Raw genomic sequence first — 21861 nt, 5'->3', positions numbered from 1 at the left:
CACCAGGGCCCTCTTGCCAGGAGCTCTCTCTGTCCCAGGAGCCTTGCCCAGCTCAGCACCAGAGGCCCAGCCCAAGGCATTGGAATCACCCCTCTGGGAGTTTTGGTGATGAGCCCACGAACCTCAGGCACTGAGAGACAATTGAAGAAATCTCTCAAGAAGTCCAAGTCAGAGGCAAGTTTCCTGCAGTGTCTCCCTGAGGGCCAGCACTGACACAGCCTCCCTTGGAGCTCGTTAGAGCAGAACATTGGAGGCAGTGAGAACAAGGAGACAAAGGCAGTGTAAAGGTGACACTGATGTGTAGACAACCTGGATGTGTTTCACCAAAGAAAAGGAACAGACCTTGTCCCCTGGCACCCAGGAAGGGAGATCTGTTTCTGTCACACACTGCTCAGGGCTCTTCCTGGGGCAGTAGGAGATGGGGATGTGCATGGACAAGTGCAGGAGAATGGTATGACCCCTGCCTGGTTCATGGGTGGGGTCGAGGAGGCAATGATTCCCTGGTACTTTAATGACAAGCTGTCTCCTCATAGGCCTCAGTGGCAGAGACAACAGCCATAGCCATGGACACAAAGACCTGAGTCCTGTTGGGACTTTCAGCCTTGCCACAGCCCTCTATCCTGTCTACACCTGGCTGTTCAAAGGACTCCCACACTTGCACATCTTTCCCTGCTGGCTTTAGACCCTTGTCCGTGTGGTGTCTTATTGGATCTCAGCTGAGTCTGATAACTCAGATTTTCTTGGTGCAATGCTCCTCTTAAGTCAGCTCCGTAGGAAGCTGGCCTGGTTCCTGGTGAGCGGCACCACTGCTCGTATGGCATCCGTCGTGGTGTTCCAGGCCCTCCTCCTCTTGGGCACTGCTCACTCAGCAGGGTCCCAGTCTGCCCTCATGTGTGGGGTTCCTCTTCCTCTGGTGCAGGATTAAGCTCTTCTCCTTGTAAATGTCGAGAGGATTCTGTAGGCAAAATCCTGCAGTTTCTCAAGGTTCCCCCACAATGACGCTCCATTCTGTCAGCTGTTCATGTCTGCAGGCAGACAGTTCAACCTTCACGTGATTGTGCTCTCTCTGACAAGATGGCAGCATCAGGAGTTGCAGGAAAGTTTGGATAATACAGGAGTAACGAGTTGAATGGAACTGCAGCACAGAGTCACAGAAGGGTAGGGGATGGGAGGCTGCCAGGTTCCGCATTTTCTGTGCTTCCTTCTCATGCATGCTGTCAGTTTGTCTGGAGCTGTGTCCTGAACTTTATGGGGCTGTGCAGGTCAAAGTTAGAAGGGCCAAAGCCCAGCTGGAGCTCAATCTGTCTATTACTGTCAAAGACAATAAAAACTGTTTATATAAATACTTTAATAAAGGAGGATTAAGGAGAATCATCATATTTTATTGGATGTGGGGGGAAACCTGGTGACAAGAGATGAGGTAAAGGCTGAGGCACTTAATGCCTTCTTTGCCTCAGTCTCTAGCAGCAAGACCAGTTATTCCCCTAGATATTTCTTCCTCCTCATGGCCAGTGCCACCCTTCCAAGGTGCACTTTGTGGCAATTTTTTCTCTCCTGCTATTTCCTACTTCCAAAGAAAGCTCAAAAAGTGTGGAAACCACTCCTGAAGTAGGCATCCCAACCCATCAGGCTCCTTGCGGCCTGTCAGCCAACCAGACAGAAGTCACCTCACCAGCATCTTCCAAGCCATGGGCCTGCTGCTGGCCTTGCAGCTTCTTGGCTGGACACAACCAAGCCATGTGCCTCCTGCTGTCCAGTCACGGACTCAAGCAGAAGGGACAGCACAACCCATATGCGGGCCTTCTTTCTGCCTGGGTCCTCCTGGGTATGGAGGCAGAGGGGACCCCGCAGTCAGCATGCCAACCAGGTGCCTTCTGCTGGCCTACCAGGGCCACTGGCAGATGTCAGCCAAAAAGTACAGATCCCAGGGAGAAGTCAGGGGTGACCTGTCAGCTACTTCAGACAGAAGTGACCTCACAGTCCCTTTCCGTGACACGTTCCTGCTGCTGCCCTATCAACTGCAGAGACAGAAGTGACCTCACAGTCACTGCCACAGCCACATTCCTCCTGCTGGGGCAGGAGATCCTGAGGCAGAGCTGAGCTCATCAGAGCATTCCCACCCATCTCCTCCTTGTGTTTGACGAGCTGATCAGATCCATGGCCCCTCACATTCATCTCTGAATGCCATGTGACTGCACAGCAACCTCACGGCTCCTGCCCTGCGCCAAGGGGGTAAGCGCCTAAAGTTAAGGGTCAGGAGAGGGGTTGAAGGTGAGGAGGTTAATGCACAGGGATGGGGGCTTTGGGTGTTAGTTGTTCATGTATGGCATTAGTGACTAGAGCTCACTTTTCTGGGTTAGAGATGAAGCAAAATCTAGTGGAAGTGTTTGGTGTTCTGCTTGTGGTGTCAGGTCTGTGGTTAGGGTATGATCAAGCTCTGTGGTTTAGGGTTTTGTTTAGGTCTGCAAGAAGACTAGGGTTAACTAGAGCATTTTAATGCTAGTGTTAAGGGCAGGGATCAGGGCGAGCAAGAGTGTAAGGGTAATGGAAAAAGGCTATGGACTAAGTTTGGCTTCAAGGGATATTGTGGACAAACATTAGAGTAGTGGATTCCTGTCAGGGTGGGGAGTAACATTTAGGTTTAGGGATTAATGGATATGTCCAGACTTTGTCTTGGATGAGGTGAACACCAGTATTTGAGGCAACTTCTAGACAAGGTCAGCTCCCATCTGATCTCTCCTCATGCCTCCTCTCTCCTCTCCAGCTCTTCCTGGCCACCTCCCCATGCTCCCCATGTGGCCCTGAGCTGGTGGTGCTATGAGCAGACCAAGCATGCTGTGGTGCCCAAGAGGTGACGGCACACTGGCTGTGCTGCACACGGTGGGAAGTAGACCTATCTGTATTGGGATCACTGCTGCTAAACTCTCACTCTGGATTCAATATCTGTGGCAGATGCTCAGGAAGGCTAGGGAATATTTCCAAGGACTCTAGGGGTTTCCAGGTGTTTTATAGATCCAGGCAGCTGGACTTCCCTGAGGATGAGAGGAACCCCTCTCCAGCCTTCCTTCTGTGAGCATGCTGGTCCCTCACTGAATCCCACAGGCACTGAGTTCTTGTTTGCCTGGGGACATCAAAATTTGGCACTGTTCCTATGGGTGACTCCACCTTGGGCAAGCTCTCACTCTGTAGGGCTTCAGGCACTGCCCACCCCTGGGACATGCTCCCTAGGGAGAACCCCTGAGCTTCCCAGGCAGCTCCACATTACTCTCCTAGAGGATGTCCTCTACCCTGCCCCATGTGGGACAGACACGGGGATGTACCTCAGTGGCCATTCACCACTTTCACTGTCATCAGACACCAACAGGTTACTCCTAAATCCTACCCTTGATATCTCCCAACTCATATGATGGTGATGAGCTTTTTGTCTCCCAAACGCATGGAGTTACAGGCCTCCTGAGGTGCAGCAGCTTGTATTGGGCTTAGGTGTCACTGTTTTGGTAGCAGGGGGGATCTAGAGCTGGACCCTGTGAGCAGAGTCCAGAAGCTGCCCCATGTTAAAGAAGAGCCGGTTACAGATGGCTCCAGAAGTGACCCGTCACCAGCCAGAGCCGAGCCATGGGCGATGCTGGGTTGGCCTCTGTGAGAACAGATGTAAGTAAGGGGGAAAAAAACCTGCTCTGAAGCTGCAGCTGGGAGAGAGGAGTGAGAAAATGTAGTGAGAAGCAGTCCTTGGTACAGACACCAAGGTCAGTGCAGAAGGAGGGCAGGAGGTGCTCCATGCACCAGAGCAGAAGTTCCCCTGCAGCCCGTGGAGAGGCCCCTGGTGGAGCAGGCTGTCCCCCTGCAGCCCACGGGTCCCACACGGAGCAGATCTCCACGCTGCAGCCCATGGAGAAGCCCCCGGTGGAACAGGTGGATGTGGCCTGGAGGAGGCTGTGGTCCATGGAGGACCCCTGCCGGAGCAGACTCCAGGCTGGACTGTATCCCATGGAGAGGAGCCCACGCAGGAGCTGGGGGCCTGGGGGGATCAGTTCGGGAAGGATGGCATCCATGGGAGGGACCCCATACTGGAGCAGGGGCAGAGGGTGACCATGAAGGAGCGGCAGACACAAAGTGTTAGAGACTGACTGCAGCCCCCATTCCCCGTTCCGCTGCACCACCGGGGGGAGGAGGTAGAAGACGGTGGACGGGGGTGAAGGTGTTTTTAGGCCTTTAGTTTCTCCCTGCTCTCGTCTGTTAGTAATGCTCAATAACTTACCTGAATCTCTCTACAAAGTCTGTTAAGACCATGACTGAAATATATCAGTCATCTGCCTCTCCCTTAAATCAACCCTTGAGTCATTTTCCATTTTTTTTCTCCAGCTTTTCCTTTAGACGGGAACATGCTCAGCCATGTTATTGGCAACATCTTTGAAAGAAGAGACAGGATTTCAGGCAGTGCACTGGGGAGATTCCATTTTATTAAGCAGATGCTAAGAGAGAGTACTGGCATCCAGGTAGACAAAAAATGTCCAGAGAAAAAAAAAAATAGCAATTTCATACCTCGGGAGAAGTGGGGTGAATAAAATACTTTTTTCTACGAAAGTAATACATGGAAATGACACTGAAGATAAATATAATATCATGGTAATGAAAGTAAGTACCAGGCCTCCAAGGGAAAACAGAGGAAGTCACTTGTGGAGAAAGAGGAGAAATGTATCAATCTTAAGAAAAATCCATGTAATCACTTTGCTGATAGCACGCCTGAGCTCCTTGTTTCTCATGCTGTAGATGAAAGGGTTGAATATCGGGGGCACCACTGAGTACAGAACTGCCACCACCAGATCCAGGGATGGGGAGGAGATGGAGGGAGGCTTCAGGTAGGCGAAAAAGCCAGTGCTGAGGAACAGGGAGACCACGGCCAGGTGAGGGAGGCACGTGGAAAAGGCTTTGTGCCGCCTCTGCTCAGATTGCATCCTCAGCACGGCCCTAAAGATCTGCAAATAGGAGAGCACAATGGAAGCAAAACACCCCAAGAACAGAACACTACTGAATGTCAGAAGCCCAGCTTCCCTGAGGTAGGAGTCTGAGCAGGAGAGCTTGAGGATCTGGGGGATTTCACAGAAGAACTGCTCCACAGCATTGCCTCTGCAGAGGGGCAGGGAAAATGTATTGGCCGTGTGCAGCAGACCATAGAGAACCCCACTGCCCCAGGCAGCTGCTGCCATCTCCGCACAAGCTCTATTGCCCAGGAGGCTCCCATAGTGCAGGGGCTTGCAGATGGCAACGTAGCGGTCGTAGGACATGATGGTGAGAATAAAATACTCTGCTGAAAACAAGAAGACAATCAGAAAGACCTGCGCAGCACAACCTGCATAGGAAACGGCCCTGGTACCATGAAGGGAATTGGCCATGGCTTTCGGGAAAGTGGTGGAGATGCAGCCCAGGTCGAGGACGGCGAGGTTGAGGAGGAAGAAGTACATGGGGGTGTGGAGGCGGTGGTCGCAGGCTACGGCGGTGAGGATGAGGCCGTTGCCCAGGAGGGCAGCCAGGTAGATGGCCAGGAAGAGCCCAAAGTGCAGGAGCTGCAGCTCCCGCATGTCTGCGAATGGCAGCAGGAGGAACTTGGTGATGGAGCTGCTGTTGGACATCTGATGCCTCTTGGCCTTGGAGCCTATCCAAAGACAAAAGGACATGGACTGGCTACCTAGGAAAGGCCGTGACACATTCTGAAACCCATAGTTTAGTTCACATGCAGTGCACCTGTAGTACAGAGGGGTTGTTCAACATCTTCCAGCAGGAGAACCTCAGGGACATTGCTGGATTACGTTAAATCAGTGACTTCAACAGAGCCAGCTCATTTCCCAGCCCTACGCACTGCAGTGCCCAGAGCCATATTGGCTGGAACAGCTTGAACACTTTGCTCCCAGTGACATACCTACAGAGCAGGACTCGCTATTCTGATGTTTGAGCATTGGCTTTAATCCCACTGCCCAGAGAGACTGAGGGGAAACCAAGGGCAGGATGGCTGGGAGGAGAAACAGAGAGAAATGCCCCAGTGCTCCTGCTTTCAGGGGCAGGAATGGGACTGAGAGATTGGCACTTGGGGGGTTCTCTCCTTCTGAGGGTCCTGCTGCTAAAGGGACAACAGTCAGAAACCCCATGGTTTTGGGGCAGAGGCTTTGCTGGATTTGAGCAGAGACCACGTGGTTGCTCTGGGTAAGGTGTCTGCACTGCATGGATGTCAGGGAGGTGCCCAAATCGCCCCTACCACGGAGTTTCTGGGAGCAGCTCCCGCTCACTCCCTGCCCATGGCTCTGCTGCCTGCAGCTGTCCCTGCCTGCAGCTGGGTCTCTGTCCCCACGCCTCCTGCCTGCAGGTCACAGCCCCCATCCCACCCGCTGGGTGCTCAGCTCTGCCCTGCAGACACCTCCTGGCAGCAGGGCTCTGCCCAGAGGCAGCTCACTGGGGACACGTCCTAGAGACCAGGTCACACAGACCCTGCTGACTCTGCACGTGTGGTGGTGGAGCTTTCTGTGAGCAGGAAAGAGACTTCCTACGGTCCTTGGAATGCTCCTTAATAGGGCTTAGGAATGTCAGCCTCTTCTTAAAAATAACAGCCTCTATTTCTATTTCCACAGGGACAAAGAAGAGAAAACTGAAAGCAGAGGCTCAGGAAAGCAGAGATGCAAGCATCTAACCCCTGATTGGCTTCTTGCCTTGGATACAACCTGGGAGTGCTGTGGATCTGTGAGCAGGCTGCCCCAGGCAGCAGCCTCCCGCCAGCAGCAGGACTCTGCCCTGCCGGGGGGGCTCCTGCCACCCGCAGCTTCTCCCCGCAGCGCCCTGGGCAGCTCCCCGGGCAGGCTGAGTGCTGAGCCTGGCAGGCGGCAGAGGCCCTGCCCCGGCACACAGCCCCTGGGGCACAGCAGGGACCCTGCTCTGCACCACAGCCCTGGGCACCCCTGCCTGCACCCACAGCTTCTCCTTCCTCCAGGAGCTGCGGCTGCATTGCCCTCCAGCCAGAGACTTACCGGGGTCAGGGCTGGCAAGTGTTCTCCCCCAGCGAGCTCTGTGCATCCTGCCACTTCTGCCTGCCTTTACCCACTCTGTCTCTGCAGGCAGTGCCCCCAGCCCTGCTGCGCTGGGCAGAGGAGCTGCTCCTGGGCAGAGCTGGCTCTCTGCAGCGCTGCCCGCTTGCCAGGAGCTCCCCTTGGGCCCAGGAGCCCGGCCCAGCTCAGCAGCACAGGCCCAGCCCAAGGCCTCCCTTGCTCTGCCCCCCACCAGGCTCCCTGCCCATGGCCCTGGGGCTGCAGGGGAACCTGCTGGGAAACAGCCTGAAGGGATCCCTGGGCTTCCCTCATTCCCCTGGGCACACACACTTGGCAGCAGGCTCATTTCACCTAACAGAAAACCAATTAAGTGTAACAATCACATCTTCTTGTCCCGCTATCAGTTTGCGCTTCCAGACAAAGTCAGGGAATCTTCTTCTTTATCCCCTGTTCAGGGAAGGGATTTTGCAGAGTCACTTGAGACATCTCATGATGGATTTTAGGACTGGGACCAAAAGGGAGCTCATCTCCCTCCCATGCCTGCCCCAGACCCACAGGACCTGGAATTCCTCTGCCCTCCCTTTAATCTACACCACATGGGCACCTGCAGGTGAGCTCCTTTTCTCAGCTCCAGCATCATTAATGGAGATGGAGGAAATCACGGGGCTGCAAACACCTGGTGACATGTCAGGGGGCAGAGGGACGTGCAGGTATCTGCAAGCTCTCATGGAGGAACCCTGAGGGACAGGGCAGCACCTGGGGGCATCCCCTTGGAGGCTGGTGGGGAATGCCTTTGGCCAGCTGAAGGGACAGCAAATGCACACATTTAGGACAACTAAACCTGTCCCTCCTCAGTAGGCTCAGGGCAGCCTGTAGAGGTATCCACCTGACCCAATGGAGAACTGTGCCACAGGGAGACCTGAGTCTCTCTCTCCCTCTTCTCCATCTGGTTTTCCCTCCATCTCCAGTGACTGTAATGCCACTTGTCTCAGGGACATCCCTACATTGCCTAACCTCGTTCAGGGCAGCTGCTCCATGTAATAGCCAGTTCCAGGCCTGCAGTGCTACCTGCGATGCCAACGCTGCCCAGCACCGCTGGAGCATGCAGCTGACACGGGCAGCACAGGACCCACAGGACAGCTCTGGCCATTCATAGCTGGTACTTAACGGGAACCCCGATGGCATCTCCGACAGATCTGGTGCTTATGAGCAAGTGACTGCTTCCCAGGGCTGCAGCAAGCCAAGGTCTGTCCCTCCTCTATCCAGTAGAGGCAGGCAGTGCATGGATATGAGGCACATCACACCGGCGTTTCCACTTGTGTCCTTTGGTTTGCAAACACTGCTGCTGCTTCTCACCCCCATCCTTTACTCAGTCAAGACACAGCCCAGTGATTTTTTCTGTGTCCCTGGATCACAGGATGCCCATAGCCAAGGACATTGGCAGCAGTCCCTTCTCCTGCCTGGAGATCAGCCCCAGCTCCAGCACTGGCCCTCAGGGCTGCACCAACACCACAAAAGGCCCTCTGCTGTCAGGGCGCCACAGCCCAGGCCTGTTTCCTTCTGGACTGGGGAACACCAGGGCGTGCTCTGCTTCGGGCCCCTTATTTCATCCTCCCATGGCCATCTGCCATCCACGGCAGCAGGTCTCTGCTGTGAAGGAAAGCCTCTGCATGCCCACGCTTGGGCACAAGATCTGGGACAAGGCTGAGTTTGGCCCTTGTGCCACAGCTGAGGTGCTGCAGCCCAGATGTGCCCCAATGCCCCCAGCGTGGGGCACAGGCAGGAGGAGCTGGATCCCCGCCTGCTGTCACAGGGCTGGGACATGGATGGAAGAGCTGCTGAGGTGTGGGGGGACAGGTCCCTCAGCTTGGGGTGCTGTGCTGGATGGGTGCAGATTCTTCAGAAGAGACAGGTGGGGATGATCAACAGCGATTACGTTTGCCATTCCCTCGTGTACCACCTCTGCCTCCTGCATGGCAGACCGGGGGATGTTGCTGAGGCCTTCTCAGAGCACAGAGCCTTGTGGGATGTCCAGGGAGGAAGGCCCTGGTATGCACTGCAATTCCATCCATATAACACATCCTACTTCTACAAGTGAGGGACATGCAGAGAAGAGGAGTTCAGGCACGGTGAGGGGCTGCTGCATCCCAGGTGCCTTCGCTCCCATCTTTTGAAAAAAGCCCAGGCCCAGGACAAGCCTCAAACCCCACCTTCCTGGAAGGGCTTCCAAGAGCAGAGGTGTGTTGGTGCAGGAGGACAGCGGTGACTTCCCCAGTGCTCCACTTCCTATATCCAATGGCCTTTGTCACCATTTGGAGATGTTTCTGGTGGATTTGTCAAGTTCCTGTGGAAAAGAACTGGGCAGAAGGGAGGTGACAGTTTCTCAGGACAAGAAGGGAAATCGCTTGTCTCTCTCACAAGCTGTGCCGTCTCCATGCTGCTGACCTCATAGGCCTTCAAATGACACGTGCTGATGTCACAGGGGGATGGATGCACTGCATCACCAGGATATCATCACTGGAGCAGCGGCAGTGCCGGCACTTCCCTGCAAGGCCTGGTCCCTGCTGGGCACTGCTTGGGTGCTCCCCACCGCTGTCCTTCTGTGGCCAGGAGTGGGGGCAGCAGGCAGCAAGGTTGCACTGGGCGACCCTCGGTGACGGGCAGAGGAGCAGGGGCACCTTGCAGAGGAGCTGTGGTTGAGGAGCCAGGGCGGGCATCCCTTGTCGTGAGCTGAGGGCCAGCAGCAAGTGAGATGGAGGGCTGCTGGAGTGCGACTATCACCTCCAACCTGACTTGCCTGTTTCCAGTGCTCCTGCAGCTCTCCTCCAAAGGTGAGGGTGTCAGGAGCCCCTTCCCAAGGGCTGGAACAGGAGCTGTCAGCTGTCCAGAGCTCCAAGTCCAGGGCTTTGGGAGGAGGCTGGACAGGGCTGATGGCTGCTGCAAGAGTCCTGCCTGAGGGTCCTTCTGGGCTGAGGGGACAATGTGGCAGTCAGGATTCCTCGGTCCTGATGCTAGGGCTGCCCTGAGCCCCAGGGCTCCTCTGGGCATGGCTCAGACTTCTCCTGATGGGGACAATCCAGGGCAAGGTTTCCCTGGGAGCTGGTGCCTCTTTGAGATCTGGCTCTGGGAGGAAAGACCTCTGGTGTCCCAGAGCCTGGTGTGGCCTGCAGCTCCCACAGGCCTCTCAGGGATGTGCCAGAAATGCCTGTGTTGGAAATCAAGCCTTCCTCTTCTACTTCTCTCCTTCAGGGGAACCTCTGTTCCTTCTCTTCTGTGCAGCCAGGCTGGCAGAGCATGTCCTGGGTGTTGAGATGCCATCCCTGGGTGGCCACAGTCCTGGTGCTGACCCCTTTCCATGTCCATTCCTGTGGTGGTTTTATCCAGCTACACAGGTGAACTCCACGGCAACTGCTCTTTCACTTCCAACCTACAGCACCTGTGGGAACGGTGTGAAGCTGAGGCAGGGGAAGTTTAGGCTGGACATCGGGAAGGGGTTCTTCACCGAGAGGGTGGTCACACACTGGAACAGGCTCCCAAGTGAAGCAGTCACTGCACCAAGCCTGTCTGAATTTAAGAAGAGATTGGACTGTGCATTTAGTCACATGGTCTAAACTTTTGGGCAGACCTTTGCAGTGCCAGGAGTTGGACTTGATGATCCTTATGGGTCACTTCCAACTCGGGATATTCTATGATTCTATGATTCTATGATTCTACGATTCTACAAGGAAAAGGGGGAGAAAATACGATGAAAAGACCTCAGGGGTTGAGGCAGAGCACGAGGTCACCCACCAAATACCATCATGGGCATCAATTATCATCACGGACAAGACAGACTTAGCAGAGGCAGATTAATAGAATTTATTGCCTATTACCAGTGGACTACAACCATCAGGAACCACAAGCAAACTAAAAACACCATTCCCCCCATCCAGCCTCTTGTAACTCCTTCCCCTGAGTGGTGCAGGGGAATGGGGATTGCAGTCAGTCCATGACACTTGTCTCCACCGCTCCTTGACAATCCATCTCTGCCCTCTCTGGGTCTCTCCTGTGGAGTGCCCTCCTTCCTGAATGGGTCCTGCGTGGGGCCCAAAGGGTTGAGATAATAACAGATATGACCAGATCATGTTAAAATAAAATGGTTACAAGCATTATGTCTGCTTCATAGCTGCTGACCACAAGGTGTATTTTTTTATTTATTTTTTAATCTCGATGTAGTAGTTGTGTTTCGCCTCAGAATTCTGTTAGATAGCACATTATGTACTCGGCGTATTCCCTGTTGTGCTGGGGGCTTTCTGGGGGCTGGTTTATGGTTATTAGTTTACTCTACTGGGTAACGCTACCTTATGTTATTATGAAATTGCTGGTCATGAGACTAATCTGGTAGTTGTACTCAGCATTGCTGTGGGAGCTTGCCTGGGGCAGCCTGCTCACAGCTCCACAGCACTCCCAGGTTGTATCCAAGGCAAGAAGCCAATCAGGGGTTAGATGCTTGCATCTCCGCTTTCCTGAGCCTCTGCTTTCAGTTTTCTCTTCTTTGTCCCTGTGGAAATAGAAATAGAGGCTGTTATTTTTAAGAAAAGGCTGACATTCCTAAGCCCTAATAAGGAGCATTCCAAGGACCGTCGGAAGTCTCTTTCCTGCCCATAGAAAGCTCCACCACCACACGTGCAGAGTCAGCAGGGTCTGTGTGACCTGGGCTCTAGGACGTGCCCCCAGCGAGCTGCCCCTGGGCAGAGCCCTGCTGCCAGGAGGTGTCTGCAGGGCAGAGCTGAGCACCCAGCGGGTGGGATGGGGGCTGTGACCTGCAGGCAGGAGGCGTGGGGACAGAGACCCAGCTGCAGGCAGGGACAGCTGCAGGCAGTAGAGCCAAGGGCAGGGAGTGAGCGGGAGCTGCTCCCAGAAACTCCATGGCAGAGGGGATTCAGGCACCTCCCTGCCATCCCTGCACTGGAGATGCCTTCCCCTGAGCAGCTGCATGGTCTGCTCTCTCATCCAGTAAAGCCCCTATCCCCACAACCATGGAGTCTTTAAACGTTAGCCCCTTGGCTGCCCAATCTTCAGCACAAGAGGTCACCCCAAATGCCCAGCTCTCACTCTCATTCTTGGCTTCTTCAGCAGAAGCAATGGGGCATTTCTTTGTGTTTCCCCTCCCATCCATCCTGCCCTTACTATTCTCCTCAGACTCTGGGCAGTGGGATTAAAGCCAGATCTCAAACAGCAGAGTACTGAGTCCTGGAGGTGTATCCCTGGGAGCAAAGTGCCCAAGTTGTTCTAGCCAATATGGCTCTGGGCACTGCAGTGCGTAGGGCTGGGAAATGAGCTGGCTCTATTCAGGTCACTCTGGTTTAAGGACATCCAGTGGTGTCCCTGGGGTTATCCTACTGGAGGATGTATTACAGGTGCACAGCATCTGAACCAAACTATGGGTTTCAGAATGGGTCACCAGCTTTCCCAGGTACCCACTGCTGCAAAGCAGGGCTGAGTCCTAGAGAAATCATGGGCAGAGGCTGCTGCTCCAAACAGCACTCAGCCAACACGAAGCAGAGCTCCAGCCAGAGAAGAGAATGAAACTGCTGCTGAGAATGCGTTTGTGTAGGTGAGTGAGAAAGGAAGAGTGTTGCTGAAAGTACAGAGCTTTGCTCAGAGAAGTCTGCCCTAAGTTCTCTGTGTCCTTTTGTCTTTGGACAGGCTCCGAGGCCAAGAGGCAGCACATGTCCAACAGCAGCTCCATCAGCGAGTTCCTCCTGCTGGCATTTGCAGACACGCGGGAGCTGCAGCTCCTGCACTTCGCGCTCTTCCTGGCCATCTACCTGGCTGCCCTCCTGGGCAACGGCCTCATCCTCACCGCCGTAGCCTGCGACCACCGCCTCCACACCCCCATGTACTTCTTCCTCCTCAACCTCGCTGTCCTCGACCTGGGCTGCATCTCCACCACTCTCCCCAAAGCCATGGCCAATTCCCTCTGGGACACCAGGGCCATTTCCTATGCAGGTTGTGCTGCACAGGTCTTTCTTTTCCCCTTTCTCATGTCAGCAGATTTGTTTCTTCTCACCATCATGGCCTAAGACTGCTACGTTGCCATCTGCAAGCCCCTGCACTACGGGAGCCTCCTGGGCAGCAGAGCTTGTGCCCAGATGGCAGCAGCTGCCTGGGGCAGTGGGGTTCTCTATGCTCTGCTGCACACTGCCAATACATTTTCCCTGCCCCTCTGCCAAGGCAATGCTGTGGACCAGTTCTTTTGTGAAATCCCCCAGATCCTGCAGATATCCTGTGCACGCTCCTACCTGAAGAGTTTTTGGGTAGTTGTGACTGGTGTCTGTTTAGCATCTGGCTGTTTTGTTTTCATTGTTTTTTCCTATGTGCAGATTTTCAGGGCTGTGCTGAGGATGCCCTCTGAGCAGGGCCGGCACAAAGCCTTTTCCACGTGCCTCCCCCACCTCTTTGTGGTCTCCCTGTTTATCAGCACTGGCTTTTTTGCCTACCTGAAGCCCCCCTCCATCTCCTCCTCATCCCTGAACCTGGTGGTGGCAGTTCTGTACTCGGTGATACCTCCAACATTGAACCCCCTCATCTACAGCATGAGAAGCAGGGAGCTCAAGTGGGCTGTTAGCAAAGTGATTTCATGGATGTTTCTGAATAGTGACAAAATTCCCCTCTTTTTCCAGAAATGACTTAACTTGGTACCTCCCCTGAGGCCCGGTCCTTCTTTCATTATCATTATTGTTATTCTTATCTTTGGTATCATTTGCATTTATTATGCTCTTAGAGTAATATTTCTTTTTCCTCCTACTTCTGCTGAGGATCGACACTGCTCTGTTTGCTCTTGAGCCTCTGTAAATATGTGTCTAACAGAAGGTCAGAGCTGATTCTTCCATAGCATCTGCAAAATAAAACGGGATCTCCACAGTGCACTGTCTGAAGCCTTGGCTCTTTTTTCAAGGTTGTTGCCAAGCTTTCCAGAAGCTTGTGCCACTTTCCATCACCTGTCAGACGCTTTCCATCCTCTGACAGTGGTCATGGTCATCCAGAGAGGTCCCAGATGACTGGAGACTTCCTAATGTGAAGCCCATCTACAAGAAGGTTTGTAAGGAGGACCCGGGGAATTACAGGCCTGTCAGCCTCACCTCGGCACCAGGAAAGGTGATGGAACAGATCATCTTGAATGCAGTCACACAACGTATGTGGGACAACCTGGGGATGAGGCCCAGTCAGCATGCGTTCATGAAAGGCAAGTCCTGCCTGAACAACCTCATCTCCTTCTATGTCTGGGTGACTTGCATGGTGGATGAGGGAAATCATGTGGATGCAGTCCACCTAGACTTCAGCAAGGCCTTTGACACGGTCTCCCATAGTATTCTCCTGGAGAAGTTGGCAGCCCATGGCTTGGACAGGTACACACTTTGCTGGGTTAAAAACTGGCTGGATGGCTGGGCCCACAGAGTAGTAGTGAATGGAGTGAAATCCAGCTGGTGACCGGTCACTTGTGGTGTTCCGCAGGGGTTGGTGTTGGGGCCCATGCTCTTTAGCATCTTTATTGATGATTTGGATGAGGGAATTGAGTGCACCCTCAGTAAGTTTGCAGATGACAACAAGCTGGGGGGAAGTGTCAATTTGCTGGAGGATAGGAAGGCCCTGTAGAGGGACCTGGACATGTTGGATCGATGGGCAGAGGCCAGTGGGATGAGGTTCACCATGGCTAAGTGCTGAATCCTGCCCTGTGGCCACAACAACCCCATGCAGTGCTACAGGCTTGGGGCAGACTGGCTGGAAAGCTGTGCAGAGGAAAAGGTTGGATGTAGTACTTAGGGATCTGGTTTAGTGGGTGATATTGGTGGTAGGGGGATGGTTGGACCAGATGATATTGGAGGTCTTTTCCAACCTTAATAATTCTATGATTCTGTGCTTCTTACGATACAGAGCCACACGTCCACGGTTTCCTGGTGCTTCACCAAGCCTAGGAAGTGGCTGAGGAAGAACTGGTGCCCTATATTCTCCAGCCCTTGAGGCAACCATCTTTCTAGTTGGGTGGCATCGAAAGCAATGCCTGTGCCCTGTGTCAGGGCTTTGACTGATGGAAACAGGGCCCAGCAGCCATAGCAGTTTGCTGCTGTTCCTCTGGCTGTGTCTAGCACATGGCCGTGAGACAGTCTCCCCCAGTCTGTGTGCTGAACCTGAGCCCAAAAGTCCTCAGCAAGTCCTCAGCTTGGGTCCTCCCCAAGGACTGCAGTGCAGTTGTGACCACAGGAAGGACGATCCCTCTCCTTGGGCCTGTCCATGGCTGGATGCCTTTGCATGCTCCACAGGAAAAGGGAGCATATTGATAACATGCTACCACCCCTTTCACCATCTCTGTGTCTGTGGGAGCATCAGAAAATGTCCCTCAGTCCTAAGACCCAGGAAAGCTTCTTCTTTCATCAGGAACCTGGAGAAATTCTCTCAAAATTTCCAACACTCTCGTGCACACAGGCAAATACACACAGGGCATGGACACAGCCGACCACACACCGACCAGCTCCAACAGGGAACAGCACCTTCACAGCCACCACACCACCAGCAGCACACACAGAGCCATGAGCAACACACCTGGCCCCATCCCATTCCCCACCTCAGCCTGATCTGCTCTGAAGGTCACCAGTGCTTCACGCATCCCCAGCAGCAATTACCCATGGGTGCAGACGCACACATGGCTATGTGGTTCCATAATTGTATGATTCACCCCTAACACACCCAGGAGTGGGCACACTCATACAGCAAATAGCCAGCAACAGAGTTGAATAAGAAGGCAGGACAGTGATCAGGAACAGGGCCTGACCAGACTAGCCCTGACCAGCCCCATATCCACATGCAGCTGGCCCCTTGCATCCCTCTCCCCTCCTCTTCAACAGCATTCTTCCTCCTCGAGACACTTTAATCCCTTCCTTTCTTACATGCAGTGCCCTGCTCAATTACCAGTGCTCACCAATCACATTTTCCCCCACTGATCCCTAGTTTGCTATACCTGTACCCGCATTTGGTAATTCAGATACCATTGTCTACTTCATCTGGGCCTCCAACAGGCAGGAGAGGTCGACATGTCACAGATTTGCTCTGCGGCAGGAGTGAGGGTTGGCATGAACAGTCCTGAGCAGGGAGTGTTTTATGGTAACTGTGCTCAAGGCAGGACTGAAAATCGTCATTTTATGGCTGTAGGCCCGAGTATTGCCTCCATTTTTTTTAACCATTTCAAACATTTCACTTCAATCAGCACACTTCAATCAACTGAAATGACTGAACACTTCTAATACAATGTTTGAATTGTCCCATGACATTTTTTTTTCTTGAATGTTTATTACAGCAAAAGAAAAAAATACCAATCTTCCCCTGTACTTGCATTGCCAGAACTCTGTCTCTTATGCACTGCACTTCATCTCCCCAGTCTATCTGGTATTTCCACCTGGCTTTATGAAACAGACCATGTTGGAAGCCACTTTTCCAGCAGACTCTCTGGACATGTGCAGTTTCCATTCTTCTCCAGATTCCCCTCCCCTCACCCTTTGATCATTCAGATACCTCTCACATACACAGTTGGTTCTCAGAACTTGAGGGATCTCAAGCTTGCCCATATTTCAGTTTTCTATCTCATCATCCCTACAGCCAACTCTGTAATTGCATTTCTATTCATTATTTCCTACCTATGTCAAACATTTATGTATAGTCATCCCTTGTGGAAGTTGCACCTCATTGGAGGCAACTTGGATTTGGCTCACAGTTGGGGACTGTGGGGTTTGCTTCTTTGTTGTAAAATGTTAATAACAACGACATCAAAAACTGTGCCTGTGTGCAGCCAGTTGTCTGAGGAAAAGAGGTGGGACTTGGTGCAAAGAAGCTATAACAACTGTGGACTTAACAGCTATAAGAGCTGTGGACTATAACAGCTATAACAGCTACAACAGCTGTGAACTTAAGTGGAGAAGTTTGGTGTAAGGCAAAGTGATGCAAGTCCCAGGTGCCTGATGAGGGAAGTGCTGGGGATGGAGAGGTGAGCAGCAAGGTCGTCCATAGGTTGTCCATACAGCAGCAAGGTTGTCCATACAGTCTAGGACTTCAAGGGACTGCTTTTCCACTTATACAGATCTCCTTAGGAGGCACATTGGATCCATGACAACTAGAGAATGATGCTATCAGTTCTTCTGAAAACTCTAAACTAATGGAAACTAACCTTAAATAAGGAAAATGCTCTTAGTGAAGTGGTCATTGAAAATTTCCTCTTTAAACTGCATTCTTGAAACCTCACTAATTAATTGTACAAGTCTGGAAGACTGAATGAAAATGACTGAATTGTAATGAGCCCCATGGTGCATTTGGTGCCGAGTCAATAAACTTCAGGTAGTGATAAGAGAATGATGTAACTGCAGGAGAAGTTAAAGTCAGAAGGAAACTTAGAAGTGTCTAGGAGTATTAATGGGCCCCAGTGAGGGTCATTACTGACAAAGCCTCCCCATGGACTTGTTAGAGCAGACAATGGGAGGCCATGATTGCAGGTAGGCAAAGGCACTGTGCAGGAGACTCTGATGCTGAGTAAAGGCCTTGGTTTGTTTGGTGAAGCACAAAGGCTAAAGCCTTGTCCACAGCCCCTGGGAAGGGAGGCCCTGACCCTCACCCATGGCTCAGGGCTCTTCCTGGGGCAGTGGGATGTGGGGTGTGTGATGCTGTGTGAAGGACAATGCTACGACACCTCCTGGCCTCCCCACTGGGTTGCAAGGAGGCAACAAGGCCCCAGTGTCATGAGCACAGCATGTCTCCTCATGAGCCTCAGTAGCAGAGACAACTGCCATCGGCAGGGGGACAAAGCCCTTGGATATGCTGGGGTCTTCCAGCCTTGCCAGTGCTCTCGGTCTTCTCCACCACAGGCTGTCCTGCCCTGTCCTATCACTTCCCCCTTTTCCCTGCAGGCTGTAGGCACCCACCTTGCTTCTCCACCTTGCTCTCATCCAGGCATTTCCTTACTTTCACTGATGTCTCCCCACCCTCCACGGCAGTTGCTTGAAACACAATAGCATGGGCTGACCACAGGCTCCTTCTGGGTGACCTCTGACACCACAGCACTACCCTTTCAGTGACATTTCCTCCTCCTCATGCCCAGTCTTAAACTTCCAAGCAGCACATTGCAGCAGCTTTTACTCTCTCCTGCTGTTTCCCACCAGCAGAGAAAGCTCCATCATCCACAAACCGCTTTTTTAGCAGATGTCCCAAGCCATCAGCCTTCTGGAGCCCTATGGCCTGACCAGACAGGAGAAACCTCACCATGGTCTTCCAAGCCATATACCTGCTGCTGGCCTTTCAGCCTCTCAGGTAGACGTGACCAAGTTGTGTGCCTGTTGCTGTCCCACCATGTGCTCAGGCAGAAGGGATGTTATAACTCACACCAAGGCCTCTTCCTGCATGGGGCCTATCAGGCTCTCAGACAGAGGGCATCTCACAATCAATGTGCCAAGCAGGTGCCTTCTGCTGCCTTATCAGGGATGCTGGCAGGTGTAAGCGGAAAAGCACAGGTCTCAGCCAGGAGGCAAGGGCTGACACATCAGCTGCTTCAGGTAGCAGTCACCTCATAGGCCCTGTCCCCAGCCATGTTACTGCTGCTGGCCTGTCAGCTCCAGAGACTGAGGTGACCAGATGCTTCCTACTGGACTTTAAGTTTCTGAGGCACAACAGACCACATAAGAACACATTCACCCAGCACTCGCCTTGTGGGCCAGGACATGAGGACACAAAAAGTAAGCTTTTTAAATGAAATTTATCCATCAAATTTTCTAACACTTCTTTAAATATGGAAACATTCTTCACAGGATCTACTTTGTTCATAGTAAGACACGATGTATCTGTACCTCTGCCTGTCTCTCTTTTCTTCTTCCTCTCCCTATTATGTCTTCAGAGAGCTCTCCAATGGAAAGAGTCATTGAATCACAAAATAACTCATGTTGGAAGAGACCCCTGAATGGCATCCTCTTCACCTGTCCTGCTCAAGGCAAGCTAAACCAGATGAGGTAGCTAAAGGGCTCCTCTGAGCTTGGCACCATCCAGAAAGGATCTGAAAGTGTGCTCCATCCTCTAATTCAGAGAGTTAATAATGACATTCAGCAGTGTTGGCCCAAGTACTGCTCACTGAGGGATGGTGCTAGGAACTGCCTGACAGGAGAACTTTCCATCACAGATGACAACTGCGCCTGAGTGTCCAGCCAAATTCCCACCCACAGCCTCATCCATTTGTTAAGTCCACATAGCACCAATCAGGCTGTAAGTAGTCTCCAGGAGACAATGTCAACGGCCTTGCTAAAGTGCAGGTAGACAGCGTCCCTTTCTTTTCCCTCACCTATGGGTTCTGCAATCCCATTTTTGTCCTTCAAGTGCCCGGAGGTAGCTGTGGAAAAACTTGCCCCATCACCTTCCCAGGGACTGAGGTGAGGCTGACCAGCCTTAATTCTTCCCACCCTCTTTTTTCCTCTTCTGGAAGGCAGATCTGATGTCATTCCAAGTCTCCAGAAAGCTCTCTGATCCCCCTGGCACATTTGCTGACACAGTCCAGGAAGGCAGGGGAGGGTGGTGCAGGAGACAGGCAAGAACACACAAGTCCTACCCTTGTACACCCAAAGGCAGGGCATTGCAGTGCTTGTGGTGTCCCTCTGGCTCCTGCTGCCTCTCCCAGATTCTGGGAGGCACCTCAGCCCTGCAGTGCATGACCCTGCTCTGCACTTCTCTGAGATACCCCATGGCATGAGGAATGGACACAGGGAGAGGGCATTTGTGCTCACTCATGTTCACCTCACATGCACATGCACACAATGTGCACACTGAAGCCTCAATTGTGCAGGGCACAGATATGGACTTCTGACTTATCCATTAAGTGTCCCATTAAGTGTGGGGGAGTAAACCACCTCTCTGAGCTGCGCTGGGAGCCAAAAAAGTCACCCAAGAAGTAACCAGGACAATACTCACCCCTTATTCTGTACCGTTTATACCATGACAGGTTCCAGACTTTCCAATATGTCTTCATTAATCAGCACCCTGCAATTAGAACACGGATATCATTCCCTTAGTCTATGGGCCACCTCCCAGAAATGTCCGTATTAATCAAATATTCAGTGAATCCATTTAGTTCATGAATTGGTTTCTATCTGTTGTTGTGGCCTCACAGGACAGGAGAAGGCAGTTTGGCCCACACTGGCCAAAGGGATATCCCATACCACATGATGTAATGCCTAGCAAGAATGCTGGGGGAATTGACCAGGAGTGTCTGGGCATTGGTCAGCAGAGGTCAGCAATAGCATTCTGCATCACTTTTTTGTTTTTTTTTTTTTCCCCTTTGTTACAAAACACTTGTTTGTTACACCAACAAGTACCTGCGCTTTTACCATTTTCAGTCCTCTGCCCTATTGCGCTGGGGCAGGGGATTTGAGCCAATAGCTGTGTGGTGCTTATCTGCCTGCTGGGTTAAACCACAGCACAGACCAGGCTGCAGAATCTGACCCTGCAATGAACTCCTCCCCTCACCCCTGCTCCAGCCTGGGCTCATCCACTGGCCACACACCCTTAGAGCTGTAACTGTTCCAACACATCCTTATCCACAGTCCCTTCAAAGCTCTACCTACTGTGCGTGGACTTACCAACAGCCATAGACGGTTGCAGGTGTGCCTTCAGAGGTGTGGACTTATCTATGTGCCACACTCTCTTCAGAGGTGTACCTGCTCTAGTGTGGCCTTTTCCATTCCAGAAGGATTATGTCGAGTTCAGGGCGGCAATGTAGAGATTCAATCCAATGACAATTGAAGCAAATGTGGGGCTGGGACATACTGGCTGATAGAGTTCCAATAGGGTGAGGCTTTGGAAGAAGCCTGATGTGTCGTGGGGAAACCACAGGTATTGGTAAATCCTCAGGAAAACACAGGTTTGTGTTTGAAGCCAAAGCTAGTAAGGATGGAGAGAAATTAGGAGAGCTTTGGCAATCATGGGGTCAGAGTGAGGTGGGAATGTGAGTGCGTGGTAAAAGTGTGCAGGGATGCAAGCACAGATACAGGAAAATGTAGGACAGGATGTGGAGGGGCATGGGAGAGGGCCATTGTGGAGCAACCTATTCCAGTGCTCTGTCACCCTTACAGTAAAGAAATGTTTTCTCATATTCAGCTGGAACTTCCTCTGTGTCAGTTTGTGCCTCTTGCCTCTTGTCGTGTTGCTGGGCACCGCTGAAAAGAGTCCGGCCCCATCCTCTGGACACCCTTCCCTCAGATAATTGTACACATTGGTTAAGATTCCCTCTCAGTCTTCTCTTTCCCAGGCTAAAGAGTTCCCTCAGCCTGTCCTAGTACGACAGGTGCTCCAATTCCTCTAATCGTCTTCATAGACCTCCTCTGGACTTCCATGTCCCTCTTGTACTGGGGAGCCCAGAAATGGACACACTATTCCAGGCGTGGCCTCACGAGGACTGAGTAATAATTGGTGCCCGTAACAATGCACGGAGGATGATCTCATGTTCTTATCTCAACAATCGGGCTCTTTCGTCGTATTTTCTCCCCCTTTTCCTTGTATGTGGGGATATGAAAGAGCGGTTGTGGTGGAGTTCAGATGCATAGCAGGATTAAACCACCCCAGTAGGGACATGGAAAGGGTTCAGCACCAGGACTGTGGCCATCCAGGGATGGCATCTCAGCATCCAGGACATGCTCTGCCAGCCTGGTGGCACAGGAGGGAATGAAAAGAGGTTCCCCTGAAGGAGAGAAGTAGAAGGGGAAGGCTTGTTTCCCAACTCAGGCATTGCTGGCACATTCCTGAGAGGCCTGTGGGAGCTGCAGGCCACACC

The 21861-nt window shown here is 52.5% G+C and overlaps 1 protein-coding gene and 1 pseudogene across 2 annotated transcripts; one reads left to right on the top strand and one right to left on the bottom strand.

Moving 5' to 3' along the window:
* Positions 1-3181: 3181 nt before the first annotated feature.
* LOC310892025 (olfactory receptor 14C36-like) lies at positions 3182-5710 on the bottom strand. Its single transcript, XM_083854210.1, has one exon. It carries the CDS (start codon positions 5673-5675, stop codon positions 4671-4673), a length of 1005 nt encoding a protein of 334 aa, XP_083710336.1. The 5' UTR covers positions 5676-5710; the 3' UTR covers positions 3182-4670.
* A 6731-nt stretch (positions 5711-12441) lies between these two features.
* Positions 12442-13995, top strand: LOC310892048 (olfactory receptor 14C36-like; annotated as a pseudogene). Its single transcript has one exon. The product of its transcript is annotated as an olfactory receptor 14C36-like (transcript).
* The last annotated feature ends 7866 nt before the right edge of the window (positions 13996-21861 follow it).

The sequence above is a fragment of the Anser anser genome (assembly GCF_964211835.1).
Source record: "Anser anser genome assembly, contig: HAP1_SCAFFOLD_133, whole genome shotgun sequence".
NCBI lineage: Eukaryota > Metazoa > Chordata > Aves > Anseriformes > Anatidae > Anser > Anser anser.
This window is presented reverse-complemented; position numbering and strand designations above follow the sequence as displayed.

What these genes read in the sequence shown, in the direction of transcription:
- LOC310892025 (XM_083854210.1), bottom strand. Translation starts at nt 5,675, where the DNA reads ATGTCCTTTTGTCTTTGGATAGGCTCCAAGGCCAAGAGGCATCAGATG.